The 19846-nt window shown below is 36.6% G+C and overlaps 1 protein-coding gene across 11 annotated transcripts in view; it reads right to left on the reverse strand.

Annotated features, from left to right (window-relative positions):
• LOC128237140 (ensconsin-like) overlaps positions 1 to 19846 on the reverse strand; it is a 69653-nt gene that overhangs the window by 15080 nt on the left and 34727 nt on the right. For 6 of the 11 annotated variants that reach the window (XM_052952406.1, XM_052952410.1, XM_052952407.1 and 3 more), the window contains 10 exons: positions 14079 to 14320; positions 12351 to 12642; positions 7511 to 7702; positions 7168 to 7223; positions 6625 to 6897; positions 6266 to 6316; positions 4062 to 4242; positions 2709 to 3018; positions 2235 to 2415; positions 1452 to 1556 (listed from right to left, as the gene is read on the reverse strand). In XM_052952406.1, coding sequence (XP_052808366.1) covers positions 1452 to 1556; positions 2235 to 2415; positions 2709 to 3018; positions 4062 to 4242; positions 6266 to 6316; positions 6625 to 6897; positions 7168 to 7223; positions 7511 to 7702; positions 12351 to 12642; positions 14079 to 14320 — 1883 coding nt within the window. Of the gene's footprint in view, positions 1 to 1451; positions 1557 to 2234; positions 2416 to 2708; positions 3019 to 4061; positions 4243 to 5450; positions 5484 to 6265; positions 6317 to 6624; positions 6898 to 7167; positions 7224 to 7510; positions 7748 to 9241; positions 9392 to 12350; positions 12643 to 14078; positions 14321 to 19846 lie in introns of all 11 variants that reach the window. The other 5 variants (XM_052952409.1, XM_052952404.1, XM_052952405.1 and 2 more) reach the window with 5 other exon arrangements.

The following is a 19846-nucleotide window of genomic DNA, read 5'->3' on the forward strand; positions in this document are numbered from 1 at the left end:
AGGGCAATACTGTGGTAGTAAGGGCAATACTGTGGTAGTAAGGGCAATACTGTGGTAGTAAGGGCAATACTGTGGTAGTAAGGGCAATACTGTGGTAGTAAGGGCAATACTGTGGTAGTAAGGGCAATACTGTGGTAGAAAGGGCAATACTGTGGTAGTAAGGGCAATACTGATGTAGTAAGGGCAATACTGTGGTAGTAAGGGCAATACTGATGTAGTAAGGGCAATACTGTGGTAGTAAGGGCAATACTGTGGTAGAAAGGGCAATACTGATGTAGTAAGGGCAATACTGTGGTAGTAAGGGCAATACTGTGGTAGTAAGGGCAATACTGTGGTAGTAAGGGCAATACTGTGGCAGTAAGGGCAATACTGTGGTAGTAAGGGCAATACTGTGGTGTAACTTGAGCAATTTATCTCATGATTTCACATGGTCAAGATATCAAAGGCAATAACAACTATCACTTAGTTTAATCCAGATTGATAATAATTGAATATATGTCTGCAAAGGTAAAAAAGCAACTATAGCAGGGCTTTTTCTGCCCATTTTGGGAAAAAGACCCTAGACATTTTGGGATATTTTGCGTCGTGAAAATACGGAAATTGGGAAATTTTACAGTGAAAAGAAAAAGCTGTCTAGTCTCCTGTGAATAAGGAAATGATTTAATATTAGTTTATTCTCCCTTTAAAAGACCCACAATGGCTGAAATATCAATCCTTGGGGTGTAAATATCTATTGCAATAAATCATGACAGATAATATTTCATATCTCTGAATGTGATGAAAATCAATGATTTCTGAGTTCAATTACCAAAAAAACTTCACTGTTAATCACATCACATAATTTATTAGTATGTTGAAATGAACCAGAACAGGTAAAAAGAATTTCTAAAAAAAAAAAAAAAAAATTTTTTTTTTTTTTTTGATTGGGATTTTTTTCTGAAGATTGGGAAAAATATCTTATATTTTGCTTTGGGAATGGGTCCGATAGTCGGACCCGTGGGTACTATAGAAAAAGCCCTGTATAGTTTACTTTTAAAGGTGCATAACGGATGCAATTCACCCCTGTACACTGCCACCATGTTTATCATTATTGTATAATAAATACTTATGCAATTGTCTGCACAAGACACAAACCTACTAAATGTCAAAGGGACATAACTCTCCAGTTACTGAGGCGATTCACCCCACAATTGAACTTGCCTGAGACAGTAGGCCCAGTAGCACTGTCACAAGTTTCAACAAAATTGGATTATAAATACTTCAGTTATTATCAGCACAAACACAAAAAAGAATACCGACCATTTCCAGACGACACAATTACCCACGATCACGCTCATATAACACAGCACCATTCCCATATACACCATACCATTCCCATACATTCCTCTCATATACATCTTACCACACCCATACACACCACTGTACCCATACACACCACACCATGCCCATACCTTTCTGCGCTCATTCCTCTCCTCCTCCTCCCTCTTTGCCCGCTCCGCCATTTCCTTCTCGTGACGTTCAGCCTCCTCACGGGACTTACGCTCCGCATCCTCTTTCTGAACAAACAAGAGAAACCATGTGGGCCACATTTAAGAATGCATAAAAAAATATTGACTTCCAGGACTTATCATCATACATTTTCATAAAATTTGTTATTAGGAAAATGTGAATGTCAGAACAGTGTGAAAACAATCCCATATACTTCAAAAATTGATTACATGCATTTTTCCACGTAAGAGCTTAACATAGTTCAAAATAATGTATGTTTTAAATAACTCTCTTTAAAAGTGCATAGATTCTTAGATTTTGTATATAAAAAAATCTCTGGTCAATATTCTATGGAAATTAATCCTACAGCTAAAATGTTATTGATTAAAACTCCTTGTTGTTTTAGCAATTACTCAAGTACATTCTATGCTCTTGAATATCTAGAAATATTGACACAAGGTTTATATCAACACATTCTATGAAAGAAAGCACTTAAAAAAGAAGCATACCTACAATATTTGAATCATGTTGTACTCTTATGTAGTTAAATGATATGACATTGAGAAAAATCTATTGGGCCAAGAAATCAATTTTCTCGGACTGCGAGCACAATTTCTTTCGCAGTTAATGTCAATGAGCTCACAGCGAGATCACCTTGATCAGCTGACTTGTTCCTTATCATGTGACATGTTTGTGTCATGTGATCCAAGCATGCTAACAGCTCACCCTGAGCACAAACAACTTACCGCCTGTCTCTCCTGATCTGCTCGCTCTGCCTCCTCTGCCTTCCTCTTGTCCTCCGCCTCTATGGCTTTTCTCAGGCGCTCCTCCTCCAGCTGTCTCGCCTCCGCGGCCAGCCTCAATGACTCCTCCTCATCTCTCCTCTGTCGCTCTTCCTCAAGCTGCTGACGCTCTTCTTCTTGACGCCTGAAATAAAAGAGCAATTATATAAATAATGTAACTAATTAAGGGGAAAAGTGTTATTTGCAACAATAATATCAACAAAGGAGTCAGCTAAGACTGACATTTTTTTCAAGGGTCTTGATTTTATGCGGTCTTCCTCAATTGACATAGGATATTTAGATATGATATTTATTTTCATTTTATGTTCAACATTATTTTGAAACGAAGTCTTATTTACAAAAGATAAATTTAAAATTTCAGTATTGATACTTAATTTATCTAATGAGACAATTCTCAAGACATAAGACCCCACATACTCTAGTTCCTCCTGCTTGAGTCGTTCAATCTCGGCCTCTCGTTCTGCCTTCTCCCGAGCCAGTCTCCTTCTCTCTGCCAGCTTAGCCTTGTACTCTTCCATCTCTCTCTCCTTGTCAGTCTTTGGCTTAGCTTCAGCCTTAGCATCAGGCTTAGGTGAGGGTCGGGCTTCCACTGAGGATGGCTTGGGCTCAACCTTGGCTTCTGAAGAGGGCTCTGGGGTAGCACGGCCTTCTGCTGGAGTAAGCTCCTCAACTGGGCTCTCAGTTTTGGGCCTCTCCTCAGTTGGGGCCTCTGTCTCTACCTTCACCTCTGTAAAAAGAAGAAATATGTGAAATCATATAATCAAATTATTCCTGATTAACTCTTAGTCAACACGAACTTCATTTATTCACCTTAAGGACAATGACCAAGGTAAGAGGACTATAGTCTAATAACTCTGCACTTTTATGTTAATCATATAGTGTTACAACTAAACTTAATAAATAAATAATCAATCAATTTCATTGCTTTTCATTATAATCACAAAGAAGTAAAATGAATAAGTGTACATCATGGTAAACTGAAAAACAACGCCAGTGCCACCTTTGACCTGTTCAACCTGTATTGAAGGTGTAGCACAAGCATCAGGGGCAGAGCTGGGCCACATACAATAGCATATGTAAATGACTGTAAGCTAAAGCATTCAACTGTGACCACATCCACCTGTATGGAAGGTCTGGCACAAGCGGGAGGTGTACCAGAGGTGGTGGGACTGGGCTACACATGTAGTATAAGTGTAAATGAATGGAAGTTAAAGCACTCCCCTGTGACCTTGTCCAACTGTATTGAAGGTATGGCACGAGCAGGAGGCGTACCAGAGGGGGCAGGACTGGGCTACACACAGTATAAGTGTAAATGACTGCAACTTAATGCACTCCCCTGTGACCTCATCCACCTGTATGGTTGGTGTGGCACGAGCAGGTGTGCCGAATTCGGCAGAGCTGGGCTACATAAAATGTGACTGTAAACAAAAGCATGCGCCTGTGACCTCGTCCACCTGTATGGTGTGTTTGGCACAAGCATGGGGCGTGTGATGGTGCCAGGGATGGGCTACATACAGTAGCATGAGTAAATGACTGTAAGTTAAAGCACTCACCTGTGACCTCTTCCACCTGTTTGGTAGGTTTGGCACGAACATGGGGCGTATTATGGGGCCGGGGATGGGCTACATACAATAGCATGTGTAAAAAACTGTAAGCAAAAGCACTCATCCGTGACCTTGTCCACCTGTACTGTGGGTGTGGCACAGGCATGGGGTGGAGCCGAGCTTCATACAATAGCATATGTAAATCACTGTTAGCTAATGCACTCACCTGTGACCTCGTCCACTTGTATGGTTGGTGTGGCACGAGCGGGAGGCGTGCCAGAGGGGGCGGGGCTGGACAACGTCTCAGACGTATCCTCGGAACTATCCCTCACTCGCACCTCCACCTTCGCCTTGGCTGGAGAGTCCTTCACCCCTGCCTTCTGCTTCTCCCTAACTGGTGTTTTTGCCTGGGAGAAGGGAAATGATAGGAATGGTGAACATTTTTTTATATGCTCAATATTAAGTATTGACTGTGTTCTCATTAACCTGAAGCAGATAAGATCTTGTAAGAACATAAATATTATACATTCAAATATATATTTAAACCAAATTACAACTGCTGATATGTCTCTGAAGTATTTCTACTATATTTGTCAGATAATATCAAACACAAGAGATTTTGTGCATTACCAATTTTAATTAGTCAGCCTTAGCCCAAAAAACAATCGAGCGACAAAGACAAAACATACTTTACCACTGTCCTTATGGCTATAATAAGGTCTTAAATGCCTTGAAAAATTATACTTGGAAAAAACGTGATCTAATGAATATAAAACCAATTGATTTTGAGTGGAAAGCAAACTATGAGTAACTGTCCCAAAAATATTGAATAAGCTTTTCCCTTGTAAAATTTCTAACCTAATGGCCTGTAGCAATCATATAATATTGCATGGATATTGATTAAATATAGACTCCAGGGGAGGCCACAACAGCTTGGTGATATACCACAAAACACACCAGAGCCTGAGTCATGGTCGGCCGGTACATTAATGAAATGAACAGGGGGAATTTATAGCTCCTGTGATGGTGATGATGATGTAAGGACAACATGGGGAAACACAATTTGAGCTAGCTATGAAAACAAGCACAAAACACAACACCATGGTGATGTAGGGAAGTCTTAATATTCTACCATTAGAAAAATTTGCCAAGGCAGCAAATATTGTTTACTGTCCAAAAATTCATTTAAGTCCAATTTATTTTAAAAATAAAGAGCTTAACTGAAAGACAATAGGAATTGTTATTTTATTTTTCAGGACCACATAAATGCAATCTTAATAAAATTTTATCTTTAAATGAAATGTGACAAAGATGAATTCGAGTGAAGAAAGAAACATCCGTTCATGATACAACGGCAACAAAACATAGGCTTGTTCAGGTCACTGCAAATAGAAACAATGTCCTAGCATGTCGCTGTGCATACATGACAAATGTTTATTGCACAAAAAATGACAATAAAACTGCTGTTTAAAAGGAAAAGAACTTTGAGGATTGTGTGCACCTCACATATATACAATTCTGTTCTTCATGAATAATACAATGAATGTAGTAAAACATCCACGACAAACAGTGCGTTACATGCAGCCATAAAACAACATCATACTCAAACTCTTACGGTAAATTTGGTGGCCCGCCTCCGAATGAGAAGCTTGTAAATACATGGCAATTACAACTATAAATGTAGCATGCACTCAAATCAACATTCTTGCACTCCTTAAAATCATTTATTATTTTAAGTAATAATCTTGTAATAAGCTGAACATTTCTGTTGCTTTTCAAATGCAATGTTTTAAAGCGTATTCAAAAGCTTTCAGTTAAATGTTTGGTTAAGTCATGCAAGAAGTAAAAGTATCTGTGATGGATACAGGACCATTTCCGTTAACATTTTTCCCAGTCCCCGTGGGTACATGTGATTATTGGTACAGCTGATCGATAGTTAATATCCCCAGTGCCACCGTAAATCATCTGTTAACTTGCTTGTTAGCCAGAACACAAGTTTTAAGCATGGATATGATTACATGATATTCTTTGCTTAGTTTCTAACAATGCACAATCCTGCAAATTTTTTGATTTTAACAAACATCTTCAAATTTTTGTTCTTAAACTTTTTTATTCTGTTCACTTCATAATTATTATTATTCCAGATGTACATTGTATCATTCTAACTACTCTGGACTGCATTATAATCAATGAGCTTTTGTGATGCGTTATAAGGTAAGCTTTTGTACTGCACAAGGCAAAGCATTATTCTTAACTGTTACTGTCAAGCTTGTTAAGTTTTACTTATTTCTATACATATGACTGTGCAGTGAAATGTATAAGACCATCTCCATTTAAAAGCCAAAATACTGCACCCTATAGTACAGTGCCTGTTACACAGCACCCTACTGTACATCAGTGATTATAACACTGCGCCCTACAGCCTGTTACCTGAGGTTTAGTGGCCACAGGGGCCGTGATAGGGCCTGACCTTCGAGCTACCTGCAAAAACCAGCCAGCTCACCATGCATAAAGCTTTCCCTAACATGCAATATTTTAATAAAAGTGTATTCAACTGTGTTAGTGTATTTACATTTTTAGTTGTCACTCAATACAAAAAGATGAGTGTAATTATTAAATGAAATTAAATAAAAAGTTTTTGTTTTGATGGGATCCACATGAAATTAATGTCCATACACATACTATTCTCCTAAAAGACTTGCAAGTACATAAATGTACCATTGAGTTAAAATGGCGACTTAAAAATAAGGTAAATGTTACAAACAACACATCCCTAATGTTAAACTAACCTTGACAGGTGTGGACTCCTTGACTGGCTCCTTCTTGTCAGGTGAAGGATGTGAAGGGTGCTTGGGAACGGCCATACGCTCGATGAAGGAGCGTGACAGTCTTGGTGGAGGCTTGCCCATGTCCTTGCTCTCCTCGTGAACCTCAGACTTGGTCATACGTTCCTTCTCGCGCGCCAGTTCCTTCCGTTCCTCCTGCTTCTTCTTCACTTCCTGTCTCCGTTCTTCGATCTTCTTCCTATCATATGGACGCGGCAATGTTGCAGCCTTCCTCTCCTATACAACCAAGCTTTTTTTATTTGCCAATGTCAATCATCTGATGCAGTAGTTAAATTTAACATTATATATCTTACTACAATAGTGATGCAAGTTATAACATCATAGAAACCATGCTTGTTGTTATGATGTTACACTAATGTGGCCTTATGTTGAGAAAACACAGAGGAAACAAACATGTTCATTACAGACATACACAAAAAATATTCCATTATCTAAAATTCATGTTACTATTACCTTGGTAACACAACAATGTTTAACATATCATACCTTTCCATCAAACTTGTCCTCTTCCTTCCTGGGGACCCCACGACTCTTGCTGCCGTCTGAAAAAATCACAAAGTGCAGTTTTAAAACTTCATCAATACACAGTGATATCTCGAAAAGGGTTAACAATAGATAAAGGGTTGATAAAGGGTTGACAAAATGATTTAGAAAAAAATCTTCACCAGTTTGCTTTATAAATCATACCAGTACACATTACAAAGAAAAAAGCAAACTTAAGAACATTAGGGACTGCAAAAATCAAGCTTAAAGATAAGTGCATTGTTTGCGAATTGTGATCATTTTCTGCACGTATATCTAAGCAATCACAGATAGCACCATTTCATACCTCTAGGGCCCCTATCTGTACTTTTACTTCTGGACGATTTTGGGGTATCCGTCTCCACTCTCACAAAGCTGGGCATTGACGTGGCCACACTTGATGGCCGTGGTTTCCGTGGTGATGTTTTACTTGGATCTCGCATTTTCACGCCAGATGTGAGATTCACGGAGCTTTTGTGCCTAGTGGGTGGGGCGGACGCTACAAAAGAGCGACCTAGGCGGTTTTCGGGAATGGTGTGTAGTGCTGAGGTTGCCACGGTGATGGAAGGACGCCATATTGGATGAAGGATGATGGGTAGGGTTGGGATGTGATTTGATTGGTTGGTAGTGGGAAGGAAGTGGTCAGGAGGAGAAAAAAAAAGAATAAAATTCAATTAATAATTTTCATCTGAAAAGTTTGAAAATTTTATTAAATTCTGTTAGCCTCCACCTCTGAGTGATTTTTCCAGATATATGTAGGATATAGCACATCAAAGCATGCCAACTTAATTCGATAATATTCTTCACCATAAACTGAAGGATCTTTCACTTCAAGCATGCTTAGAGCATTGGAAAATATCATACTACAGGGGGCTTAATATCGTCATATCCCCGTAAAGCTAGGACCTTAATGGAAAAGAAACAACCACCAGAAAGAAGGGGCCATTATCTCGACACAGCAGCACCAACACCACACCAGAAAATACATCAACCAACATCTCACCCTTGTATTATGACAGGCGTGATCTGAGGTTGACTTTACATACAGTTAATGTAGATTATACCGCAATTATAAAGCATGCATAATTTATCAACCTTCACACATGACAATATTGATAGCAGTAATACTGGAAGCCATGCAAAGCTGTACGTGCTTCTCTCAGTCTGAAAGGATTTCCTTTGTAACAAACAGCATCTTTATATTTAGATGCAACAGAAGGGCAGACGCTATTTTCTGTCTTTAAGTTTATCTATTTATAAATGTTAAAGGTTATTTCAATAGTAAGTTAATATATCAGTTATATGTGTGACCTTATATGTCACAATCCTGAAAGCACCCTGCATGCAGACTTTACAGAAGAATTGAAAGACATTTTCCGATACAGTATATTATTTTTTTTATATTGTTATAAATATTAATTGAATATACACATAGTTTAACAATTCAAAATTTTCAATTTAAATAATATATCGCAATTTTGAATGTACAAGTAATTCAAAATAATTATGATTGGCAATTTATCATCGTATATATAATGTACAGTTAAGGCCAATAAAGAATGTGCAGCTTATTATTCCATGTGATTCATGACATACACTATGCTGTTGGTCAGTTTGACTATGTTGTTGGTCAGTTTGAATGACGATATCAGATATCATGGTCAAGTGTTGAACATTTCACTGAAATGTAAGTGATTATAAAATAGTTTAAGTCTTGATGTAAATTAAGATGGTGCAAACAAGTCATCGCTTTTATGTGCACAGAAATAAGGTCATGCAAAAACAGACTGAATGAAAAAAACAATGTCATGCAGATTAGAATTTATTAGAACTGAGAGCAAACTGTTTTAAATTCATATAGAAATATGAACAGTTAACACAGTTGTCCACTCAGTTCATGATAACTTGTGTTCAGGGAGGCAAATGTTTTTTTGTTCATCACTGAAATCAAGCATAAAACCAAACAAAAATATAAAACCCTACGCCGCACATTCTTATTTTGCCTTATTCACTTGACATGATAAGTTGCCTCCCTTACCGATAACGGACTCGGCCCCTGATTTGAGACCCATGCCCTTGCCTGCGGTGTTAATGGCCCCCGATGAGGAAAATTCGGGGCTCCGTTTGTGATATAGCACGCTCATGGACTGAGAGAGCTTTTTCGAGGGTGGGGAGTCCCCGGGATAGCCTAGATAAAACAACAGGGGGTAACGGTACAACATCAATGTGGCAACATAATGCAGCATTGGGCAACACAATAATGGGCATGTGCTTAATATTTAAATTGTGGTTTTACTTAGGGAGCTCTGATGTTGCCATTTTTGCTTACTATGCATTTTGCAACAAGCTCTTTCAAACACTTGTCTGTTTTTCTCCGCCAAACAATCAGCTTCACTGAAAAATATTTAATGACTGTGTGTAGAGCTATGAGGCTCATTAAATATGGGTGTATTGACACTAATTTGTGCTCCCATACAAAATTCCATTAGTTAACCAAACTAACTGCATAAATATTTAGCATTTCATAAATAACCTTAAATTTTTTTATTACCTTTTTCAAATTAAATTTCAAGGCAACATCAATGCTCCCAACATAATCAAATATGCTCATTTAACTGAAAAATAGTATACTTAAAGCAAAATGCATTTTATGCTAACGATATGAATACGTTAAAACAAGGAAAAGAAAAATTGTTGCAATTCAAACATCAAAATGCTACTGAAATAGTATAAACAGAATATACAGCTTGTAAGGGGGTAGAGCGTATAAAGCATGTTTATACACAAGCACATGCAACTAATAGGGCCCTGTTTCATTGAGATATAATATAATCTAAGTTGTTGACCTTATGCTGCCTAATAGTGCTCATGGAGACACACAAAGTTAGAGGAAGACTGAATACAATAAATATTCTAATGATATTTTTTTGAAACTGCAGTTTTCACAGTTTATGCCCAAAACGGGGTTGAGCCTGGGATTACACAATCTTAAAACATTTTATTGAAACAGGGCCTCGTATAATAGCAAGTAAGATTCTACACGATGTCAAGCCTGTATCATTACTATCAAATTACATTTGATTCTTTGAATTATCTACTATCAATTCTGACAAATGATTTAACTGCAGCTATGTATTAGTAGGCTAGGAAGAACTACACAAGCGGATAAAACACACTGCGTGAACAGAAAGTTGTCTCAAACAATATTGAGACGCTCAAAGAGTAGATGTTACTTGACGAATCATTTAACAAAACAATCTTACTACGATACAGAGTGCTTCCATTTAGCATATGTGGCAATTTTCAGAATTTAATTATCTTAAAGAGTTTTTAACTATTTTGGGAATTATGGTAGAAATGACGTTTTGGCAAGCACATTAAAGGTATTCTGCTAGTATAGGTATGTTTTACTAATTGTTAAAAATCAATTTTATAACTACTTTCAATTTCATGCTTAATAGATTATGGACTACTGGAGCATCTTTAAGGAAATTTAACACAAACACAAAACACTACACACTACCAAACACATCTGTATAGATTGTAGCAACACCTTACACAGTGATTAGGTCTAGCTTAAAACAACAGTTTGAAAAATTAACATAATTGTGACATCATTTTGTAGTTTGTGTTGAAAAGAATGAGATTTCTGTTGTTTAGTTACATTACAAAGGGGAATAACAAATGCAACACTTGTGTGTTTCTCTCAGACAAACAAGGGGTACAACCATTACACAGCCAGAGTTATGGGCCCTGCTGTACATGTGGGTATTGTCTCATGCAACATGTGTACCAAGTATTATTTCAATTTCCTAAACATTTTTCAGTTATGACTAACGATAAAGATTTGCATAACAATGACATCAAGGCCATTATAATTCCTCTACTTCTTTTTTTCAACAACAGACAATCTGATAACACACAAAATGACTCCACATATTATTTGTTAGTAACAGTATACAATTAATAACTCGGTTAATCAAGGCAGCTTGACAAACTCCTCAGTTTTTTCATAAGATTTTTAACCCAAAACAGACCCATTAATTCATTTCTAATTGTACTCACTGAAGACTATATAACTGTTTTGAATGCAATTTAAACACACTTTTTACAACAGTTACGGTACTAAAGGCTAAAGTTTAAAGCTCTCAATGCTGATTTCAGGATAATTCCTAAAGTTTAGAACCCCTTATTACTGTTGTACCATGTCTTTACAAAGGAGTATGTCAGAGTTTTTTTACCTCCGTGGAGTAGAAAGTTCAAAACAACATGTCAAAATGCTCAAAATTCAGTAAGACATTCAATGAATTATGCAGCAATATTCATTCAAGAAATTCTGTTTAATTGTAGGACAATATATATATTATGGTATTTTACTTTTCAGAAAATAAATTTCGGAAATGAGTCGGCATGCAGTGTTAATTTCTCTTATTTAAAACAAAAATGCATCAGAATCATAAACAACTATGACCAGAATTCTTGACATTTTACAGTAAAATATTTGTTTTAAAGAATGGCAGGCACATGCTATTCACAATATGATCGAGATGGAGACTTGCAGTAATTGAAATGATTTTTTTTAAATTACATATTACCTATCATTCACTTTTTATCCCAACCAAAACTTAAAGGGGTTAAATGGAAAATAAAATGGTATTTGGCTTTCAGGATTTTACAACAAAACTAATGATATAACAGCACCATTCCCGTAATATATATAATTTCATTGTAAGAATAAGTTTGTTTAAAGATAGCATACTAAATTATCAAATATCTTAATGTCTGTCATAATATTACTCTATGTTTGTTATATTCTGTTTATTACAATATTAGTTGTAATTAACTTGAGCCTGAGCACCTGCAGAACATTAATTAATTTATCACCTGCATTTATGGCGATTTGTATTCACACTCAACCTAATTCCAAGAAATCTCATTAATAGTATTCAAAGCATCAGACAAGACAATAAACTGGCTATAAATTTCAAACCGTGATACAATTGTTAAATATCCCATTTCAGAACAAAATAATTTTGCAAATTTTATGACCAATAAATGTTCTGCAGACCAGACAATGGTAAATTCATTACTATTTGACATGTTGTAATTGAAATGAGAAAGAGAGAAAGCTAGAACAGCGAACATACCAATCCCCTGTGTAAGTTTGTTAATATCTATGCAACAGTGCCGGCGTACTACACTGCTTGCCGACACCGCACGGCGGTTAAAATAGGATTCAAAATCGTAGTTGTTAGGAGAGCGTCTAAGCGTGCTCTGGGAGGAGGAGCGCCTGGCGTCTAAAGTGAAGCACACTTCACGCGGCGTCCGGCTTCCAAAGCCAAGGACTGTCCGACGCCCACCTTTGCGACCATGTGTCTTCCACTGCTCATAACGTGTTAACCGCTCCTTCGCTTTGCTCAGGATAGCCTCCTTCTTCACCTATAACAGACAACGCGAAAACTTTTTCTCCTTCACAGGACATTGCGACAGGTAAACACTTAACGTTTACCTGTCGCAACAAATTTTTACCTGTCGCAATGTTACAAACAGTATTCGGTTACATCAGCCTAAACCTTGATTTTAAGCCTCTTTTTTAAATAAGTTTTGTAATTCCCCATTATAACAGGTTTAGATCTTTTTGGTTTTGGTTAGATTTGTCCTACAGTACTATAATAAATTACAAAAAAAGCTAAACATCATGTAAGAAAAAAAATCAATATTCGAATCTTATGTCATAATTTTTTTCTTCTCTTGCCTCCCAAAAAAAACTCATATCTGGTTCGCCTACCCATGGAACAGCTAGATCTTACTCTTTTAATTCATCTTTAAATTAAAGATACAGTACAGTTATAAAATGTAACGAATTGTACTACAAGTCAAACTCAGGCACAACATTTATGCAAAAACGAAAGTAGATTTCTTGTTATTGGCAATGTTAAACAGAGCGGAAAGAAAGTCAGCTTGGTATATTAATCATCATATTTAAATTAACACGATTGCCGGGAACCACTTCGCCGAAAATAAATACATACGGAATTTTGTAATTTCCGAACATTTTCGTAAAATAAAAGTATAATAGTACGAGCTGAGATCGGAACCTTACGCGTTTTATCGGCTTTTACGGAAACATGTTGAAACGGGGTTTACAAATAATATAGTGATACACGGATTAACACGCTGAATAATCATGATATAATAGTTAAAAATAACTCTGAACATTTATTTAGAAACTGAAAGTAAATTTTCAGAAAATTAAACGGTGCTGACTGTAATTTTTCACCGGACATTGTGACCAACCAAAACAAAAGTTTCGTCGGTCAAAATGGAAATATACCGGACATGTCCGACTGTCCGACAGACATTCGCATTGTCTGCTATAAAACAAAATAATTCAAAACAGTTGTAAGAAATGAACTAAGATCATATACATATCCTTGGTTTAACATTTAAGTACCAGCTGGAGGTGTCAGTTGACTTTCAAAATCCCTCACAACTACCAACTTGGCCCTCAATTTTCTGGTTTGCCACAGGGACTCTTTTGCCATTTCTTCATAACAGTGGTCAATTACATGCCCACAAGCCCTGAACTGGTAAAATGTTTGTTCTAATGGCTTAGAATCTGAAATTTCACTTATTGTTTTTCAAGCAAAGGAGAATTATATGTCAGGCTTGTTGATCAAAGTCAAATTTTCTCTTCCGCCTTTCTACCCCTCACCATCTGCCCATTCCACCCTCACTTAACTTCACCACTTTTCTGAGACTCACCCTATCTATCTCCTCCCTTCTGTCTATCCTCCACCTGACTGCCTCCCACCCTGCTCTTCTATCTGTCCATCCCACCCTCACTTTTTCCCCACCCCTAGTCTGCCACTCACCCTATCCGTCTCCTCCTGCAACCTTCGTCTATCCTCCACCTGTTTCCTCCGTTCCTCTTCCCGTCTCTTTAAATCCTCGATTTTCCTCCTACGAGCGTCCAACTGCTTTTCCCGATTTTCCTGCGCAAGTCGCTGCTGTTCCCGCATCTCGTCAATTTTCCGTTGCCGTTCCTCAGCAAGTTTCTGCTGGGCCTGGCGTATTCGGTCCTCACGTTCCCTTTCCTTCTCTTTTCTAGCAGGATCTGAAGCAGAGGATTTATGAAATTATATAATGGGCGTAATAAGCAGTTCTGAGTGTTGAAAATGATATTAGAAAAGTAATGAAATGGTTGTGAGCACTAAAATGAGAAATGATTATCTCTATTCATTTTAATATTTTGATCGTTTTGTAAGCTTTTAAATTCATTAAGCGAATTGTTATCTTTTCAGCAGTGTATTGATATACTATGTCTTTACTTTTATGAAATGTGTTTAAAACTGAAACAAACATACTATATTAGTGAAAATACATATACAGTTACTCTAACTTCATAATTTTTCCAATTACAAATTAATGCTTTTGTAATATAAACGCCATATATATGCTAAAGGCTAATATACATTTAATTATTAGCTTGATTTCATGTTTAAAGCTAAAGCGTTATGAAGTTTGTCCATTATAATATGCAATTGAATACTCTCCAATATATTGATGTCTTTTTCTACCACTAATTTAAAAATAATAAAGCACATCATAAGATTTAGGCTAAAACACAGCACAGTTTGACAAACTAATAATTTTCAAGAAAATATTTTACTTTCTAACCACTTATAAATCCTGAAAAGAGTGCTAAAATACCAAATTCTACTGCATACGAAGTCCATGAATATGTTACATCCTGCATTTTCTAATCATAAGCAGATTCAGAGGGGCGCAGTTCGTTAATACACAATACTACACTGTTTTACACTAAAAATAATCTTGGGGAAGGACCCACATTTAAACCATAATACGCTTTGGTTTTGAGTGGGAGGCTTCAAATCCAAAATTGGGACCTCTAATGTCAAATTCTGGATCCGCCCTGCTAGTGAAACATAAAGACTATATTACTGTTTTGAATGCAATTTAAACACACTTTTTACAACAGTTACGGTACTTAAGGCTTAAGTTTAAAGCTCTCAATCCGGATTTCAGGATTAATCCTGAAGTTTAGAACCCCTTATTACCAAAGGTGTTCGTCACATTGCCTGGATACAGTATGACATATATTTTTATAAATACATTATATTTTTTATATTTATTTATATATAATACTAATTTTCTTTCATGAAAAATTGTGGAATAATTTTTTTAATGACATGTATTCACTATCTTGACCAAAATAAATAAATAATAAAAAATAAAAATAAAAAAATATTAAAAAAAAATAATATGAAAAATAATGTATTACTGTATCCAGGCAATGTGACGAGCACCTGTGCTTATTACTGTTGTACCATGTCTTTACAAAGGAATATGTCAGAGATTTGTTTACCTCTGTGGAGTTAAAAGTGAAAGACACTACACATGTGAAAGACACTTCATATGTGAAAGACATAACATCATTAAAGTAGCCATTCAGAACATGAACATGCAAAATATTGAGATAAAAAATAATTATAATACTTTCCGGAAAAATAACCACCAATTTGGTTTGTTACCACTCATGACTAAATAATCCATCAAATAGTAATAAATCTGACAACTATGGGCCAAGCAATCTAACCAATAGAAAAGTAATGGTTACCACGACTATGGACCAAGTTAACCATCCAATGGTAAAGTAATGGTTACCATGACTATGGACCAAGTTAACCATCCAATAGTAAAGTAATGGTTACCATGACTATGGACCAAGTTAACCATCCAATAGTAAAGTAATGGTTACCACAACTGTTGGCCAAGTTAACCATCCAATAGTAAAGTAATGGTTACCACAACTATGGACCAAGTTAACCATCCAATAGTAAAGTAATGGTTACCACGACTATGGAGCAAGTTATACATCCAATAGAAGAGTAATGGTTACCACGACTATGGACCAAGTTAACCATCCAATAGTAAAGTAATGGTTACCACGACTATGGACCAAGTTAACCATCCAATAGTAGAGTAATGGTTACCACGACTATGGACCAAGTTCTACATCCAATAGTAAAGTAATGGTTGCCACGACTATGGAGCAGGTTATACATCCAATAGTAAAGTAATGGTTACCACGACTATGGAGCAGGTTATCCATCCAATAGTAAAGTAATGGTTACCACGACTATGGACCAAGTTATCCATCCAATAGTAAAGTAATGGTTACCACAACTGTTGACCAAGTTAACCATCCAATAGTAAAGTAATGGTTACCACAACTATGGACCAAGTTAACCATCCAATAGTAAAGTAATGGTTACCACGACTATGGAGCAGGTTATACATCCAATAGTAGAGTAATGGTTACCACGACTATGGACCAAGTTAACCATCCAATAGTAAAGTAATGGTTACCACGACTATGGACCAAGTTAACCATCCAATAGTAGAGTAATGGTTACCACGACTATGGAGCAGGTTATACATCCAATAGTAAAGTAATGGTTACCACGACTATGGAGCAGGTTATACATCCAATAGTAAAGTAATGGTTACCACGACTATGGACCAAGTTCTCCATCCAGTAGTAAAGTAATGGTTACCACAACTATGGACCAAGTTCTCCATCCAATAGTAAAGTAATGGTTACCATGACTATGGACCAAGTTAACCATCCAATAGTAAAGTAATGGTAACACAACTGTTGACCAAGTTAACCATCCAATAGTAAAGTAATGGTTACCACAACTATGGACCAAGTTAACCATCCAATAGTAAAGTAATGGTTACCACAACTGTTGACCAAGTTCTCCATCCAATAGTAAAGTAATGGTTACCACGACTATGGACCAAGTTAACCATCCAATAGTAGAGTAATGGTTACCACGACTATGGACCAAGTTCTCCATCCAATAGTAAAGTAATGGTTACCACAACTATGGACCAAGCGATTCATCCAATAGTAAAGTAATGTTTACCATGACTATGGAGCAGGTTATACATTCAATAGTAAAGTAATGGTTACCACGACTATGGAGCAGGTTATATATACATCCAATAGTAAAGTAATGGTTACCACGACTATGGAGCAGGTTATACATCCAAAAGTAAAGTAATGGTTACCACAACTACGGAACAAGTTATCAATCCAATAGTAAAGTAATGGTTACCACGACAACGGAACAAGTTATCAATCCAATAGTAAAGTAATGGTTTCCACGACTATTGACCAAGTTATCCATCCAAAAGTAAAGTAATGGTTACCACAACTGTTGACCAAGTTATACATCCAAAAGTAAAGTAATGGTTACCACAACTGTTGACCAAGTTATCCATCCAATAGTAAAGTAATGGTTACCACGACTATGGACCAAGTTATCCATCCAATAGTAACAACCACTTTGGAAAACTTACCAATCTAATAGAATAATTCAAGTTATGATGACTTTATGACTGGCATAAAGACTGTAATTGTAACACATGTCCAACAATTGGCTAAATGGGTTATATAAAGATTGATGTTTTATAACCCTGTAAAAGGTATCCATCTGATCATAATCAATATTCCCCATACATCACCGGTCAGCTGTTGCTCATTTGTAAAACCCTTTATGGCCTTATCTTCACTTCGTGCAACCTGTCTTCATAATTTGGCAAACATGAAATGGTAACTTATATTATTATTCAATTAATTCATTACTGAAGCCTTTTTGGCAACAAAGACAGTTGGTGTTCTTACAAATATATGTACACTGCCAGGATAAGCTGAGGCAACTTGACAATCCAAACTTGTACGAGAGTCAAACTGTCAGTATTGCTCAGTTGAAATCATTATTGTTATTTTAAAGTTTGTGCAATTTGAAGTAATTTACAGGGACGAAATGATTGGAAATTGAACTGGGCCAAGATATTCTGCCAATACACATATTTTTCACATTTTTTTTTCAAGCTTAGAATGTAACAATCACTAAAAAGTTCTGAATATACTGCTAACTGTATTCTGAGCTATAAGCATGATTATGGAGAACAGCCACAGCCGAGTGCCCTCACCCCTGACAGTGTGAGACCACTAGACAACTGTACAAGTGCTGGAACATCTATAAGGATGGAACTGTAAAGAGCTATCATTGTTCTTATCAGGCAGGAATGCCTTCAGACATGCAGGTATGCTGGCAATGAACTTCACCCCTCCTACCACTAATTTTCCTTGATTGTATACATATTTCTTTGAGGACTGTTTCCCCCAAGACCTTGTGAGATGTAATCCCAGTGTCATCCACTCGGCTAGATATAACCAAATGACTTAATACTGATTTATCAAAGCTTGATTGTGAAGATAGCTGAATGCTCATTAGAATCACTCTCGTGACCACTCTTACCCTCAAAATCACATTGGAAATGTCTTTGGAATAAACTGTTTGCATGCTTATGTATGTTATGTTTTGTAGAATGTTTTGGTTTGCATTATTCTAATGATGATCAATTTCTAGTAGATTTTTTTTTTTCAAGTTTGGCAACCATTCCAGAAAACAACTGGAAAATAACAAAATAATCCAAACCGTTTTATGTTAGGTTCCAAAGATTATCTGTTCAGTTTAGGAGGCTGATTTTCCAGCAGACAATGAGTCACGCCTGATCAATAGGGAGAGGATAGTGATATCAATAACATTGTGCAACAGGACACTATGTCTCTGGAAATGTTCCAAACAGTTTAAATGTCAGGTCTGCACTTTGGTAAAGACATAACTGGACACTAACAAGTAGCTGCACTGATATCATATTTCAATGAGAACTAAATCATTGAAGGCAATTCAGTATAAAAACTATGCAAAAAAAACCATCAAAAGTTCCAGAATTTATGTTGAATGCCAAATTACATACTTGTTCTGAGCATAAACTTAACATGCCTACAAAATTTATGACATCTGAAACCATATCTTAAGTGATATCCACATAGCATTGTACATTGAAAACTTCCAAGTAGCTAAATTTCACCCACCAATAACTTAAAAATACACTTACATGACAGGTAGTCCAAATCCTGGCCCCTATAAGCCCAATGACAGTCAATAATAACTTTTACAGGATGGACTTATGGAAAAAAAATCAAAATATTTATTGACGTATGACCCTGTAACTCACCAATACTTAAAAAAAACCTGCAAGGATCACCAGTAGTATATTATATTCAAGGAACTTCCTAACACAACAATTGAATTAGACATCTGCAAGCAACAGTAAGTATTCCTTTACTTTCCATATTATCCACAGTGGTCGAAATTAACACAAGCCCGCAAGCCCTGCACTGGTAAAATTTCTTTTAGGCTTGCTCGAAATCTGAATTTTATCTAGCATGGCTTGTTCAAAAATTTGATGCCAAGCAATTGTATAAGAATCTGGGCATGTTAATCCAAAAGTCTAATTTTGATGACTGAATCCATTATTACCTGAGCTTGCATAGCTGAACCAGCTGGTCTCGCTATCACACTCACTGATGGCTGGCTCAAACCTGACATGGTGATGCTCCATCCTTACTCTAGACAAGGTAACCTCCCATACAGGCCCTGGTGGAACGCTTCCCCAACCTCTTGACGTTACACTATCCCCAGATCTTGAAGTCAAACTGCCCCTGTCTATTCCTGACACACTCCCCCCACCCCTTGTT

The sequence above is a fragment of the Mya arenaria genome, chromosome 6, assembly GCF_026914265.1.
Source record: "Mya arenaria isolate MELC-2E11 chromosome 6, ASM2691426v1".
In the NCBI taxonomy this organism is placed as follows: domain Eukaryota; kingdom Metazoa; phylum Mollusca; class Bivalvia; order Myida; family Myidae; genus Mya; species Mya arenaria.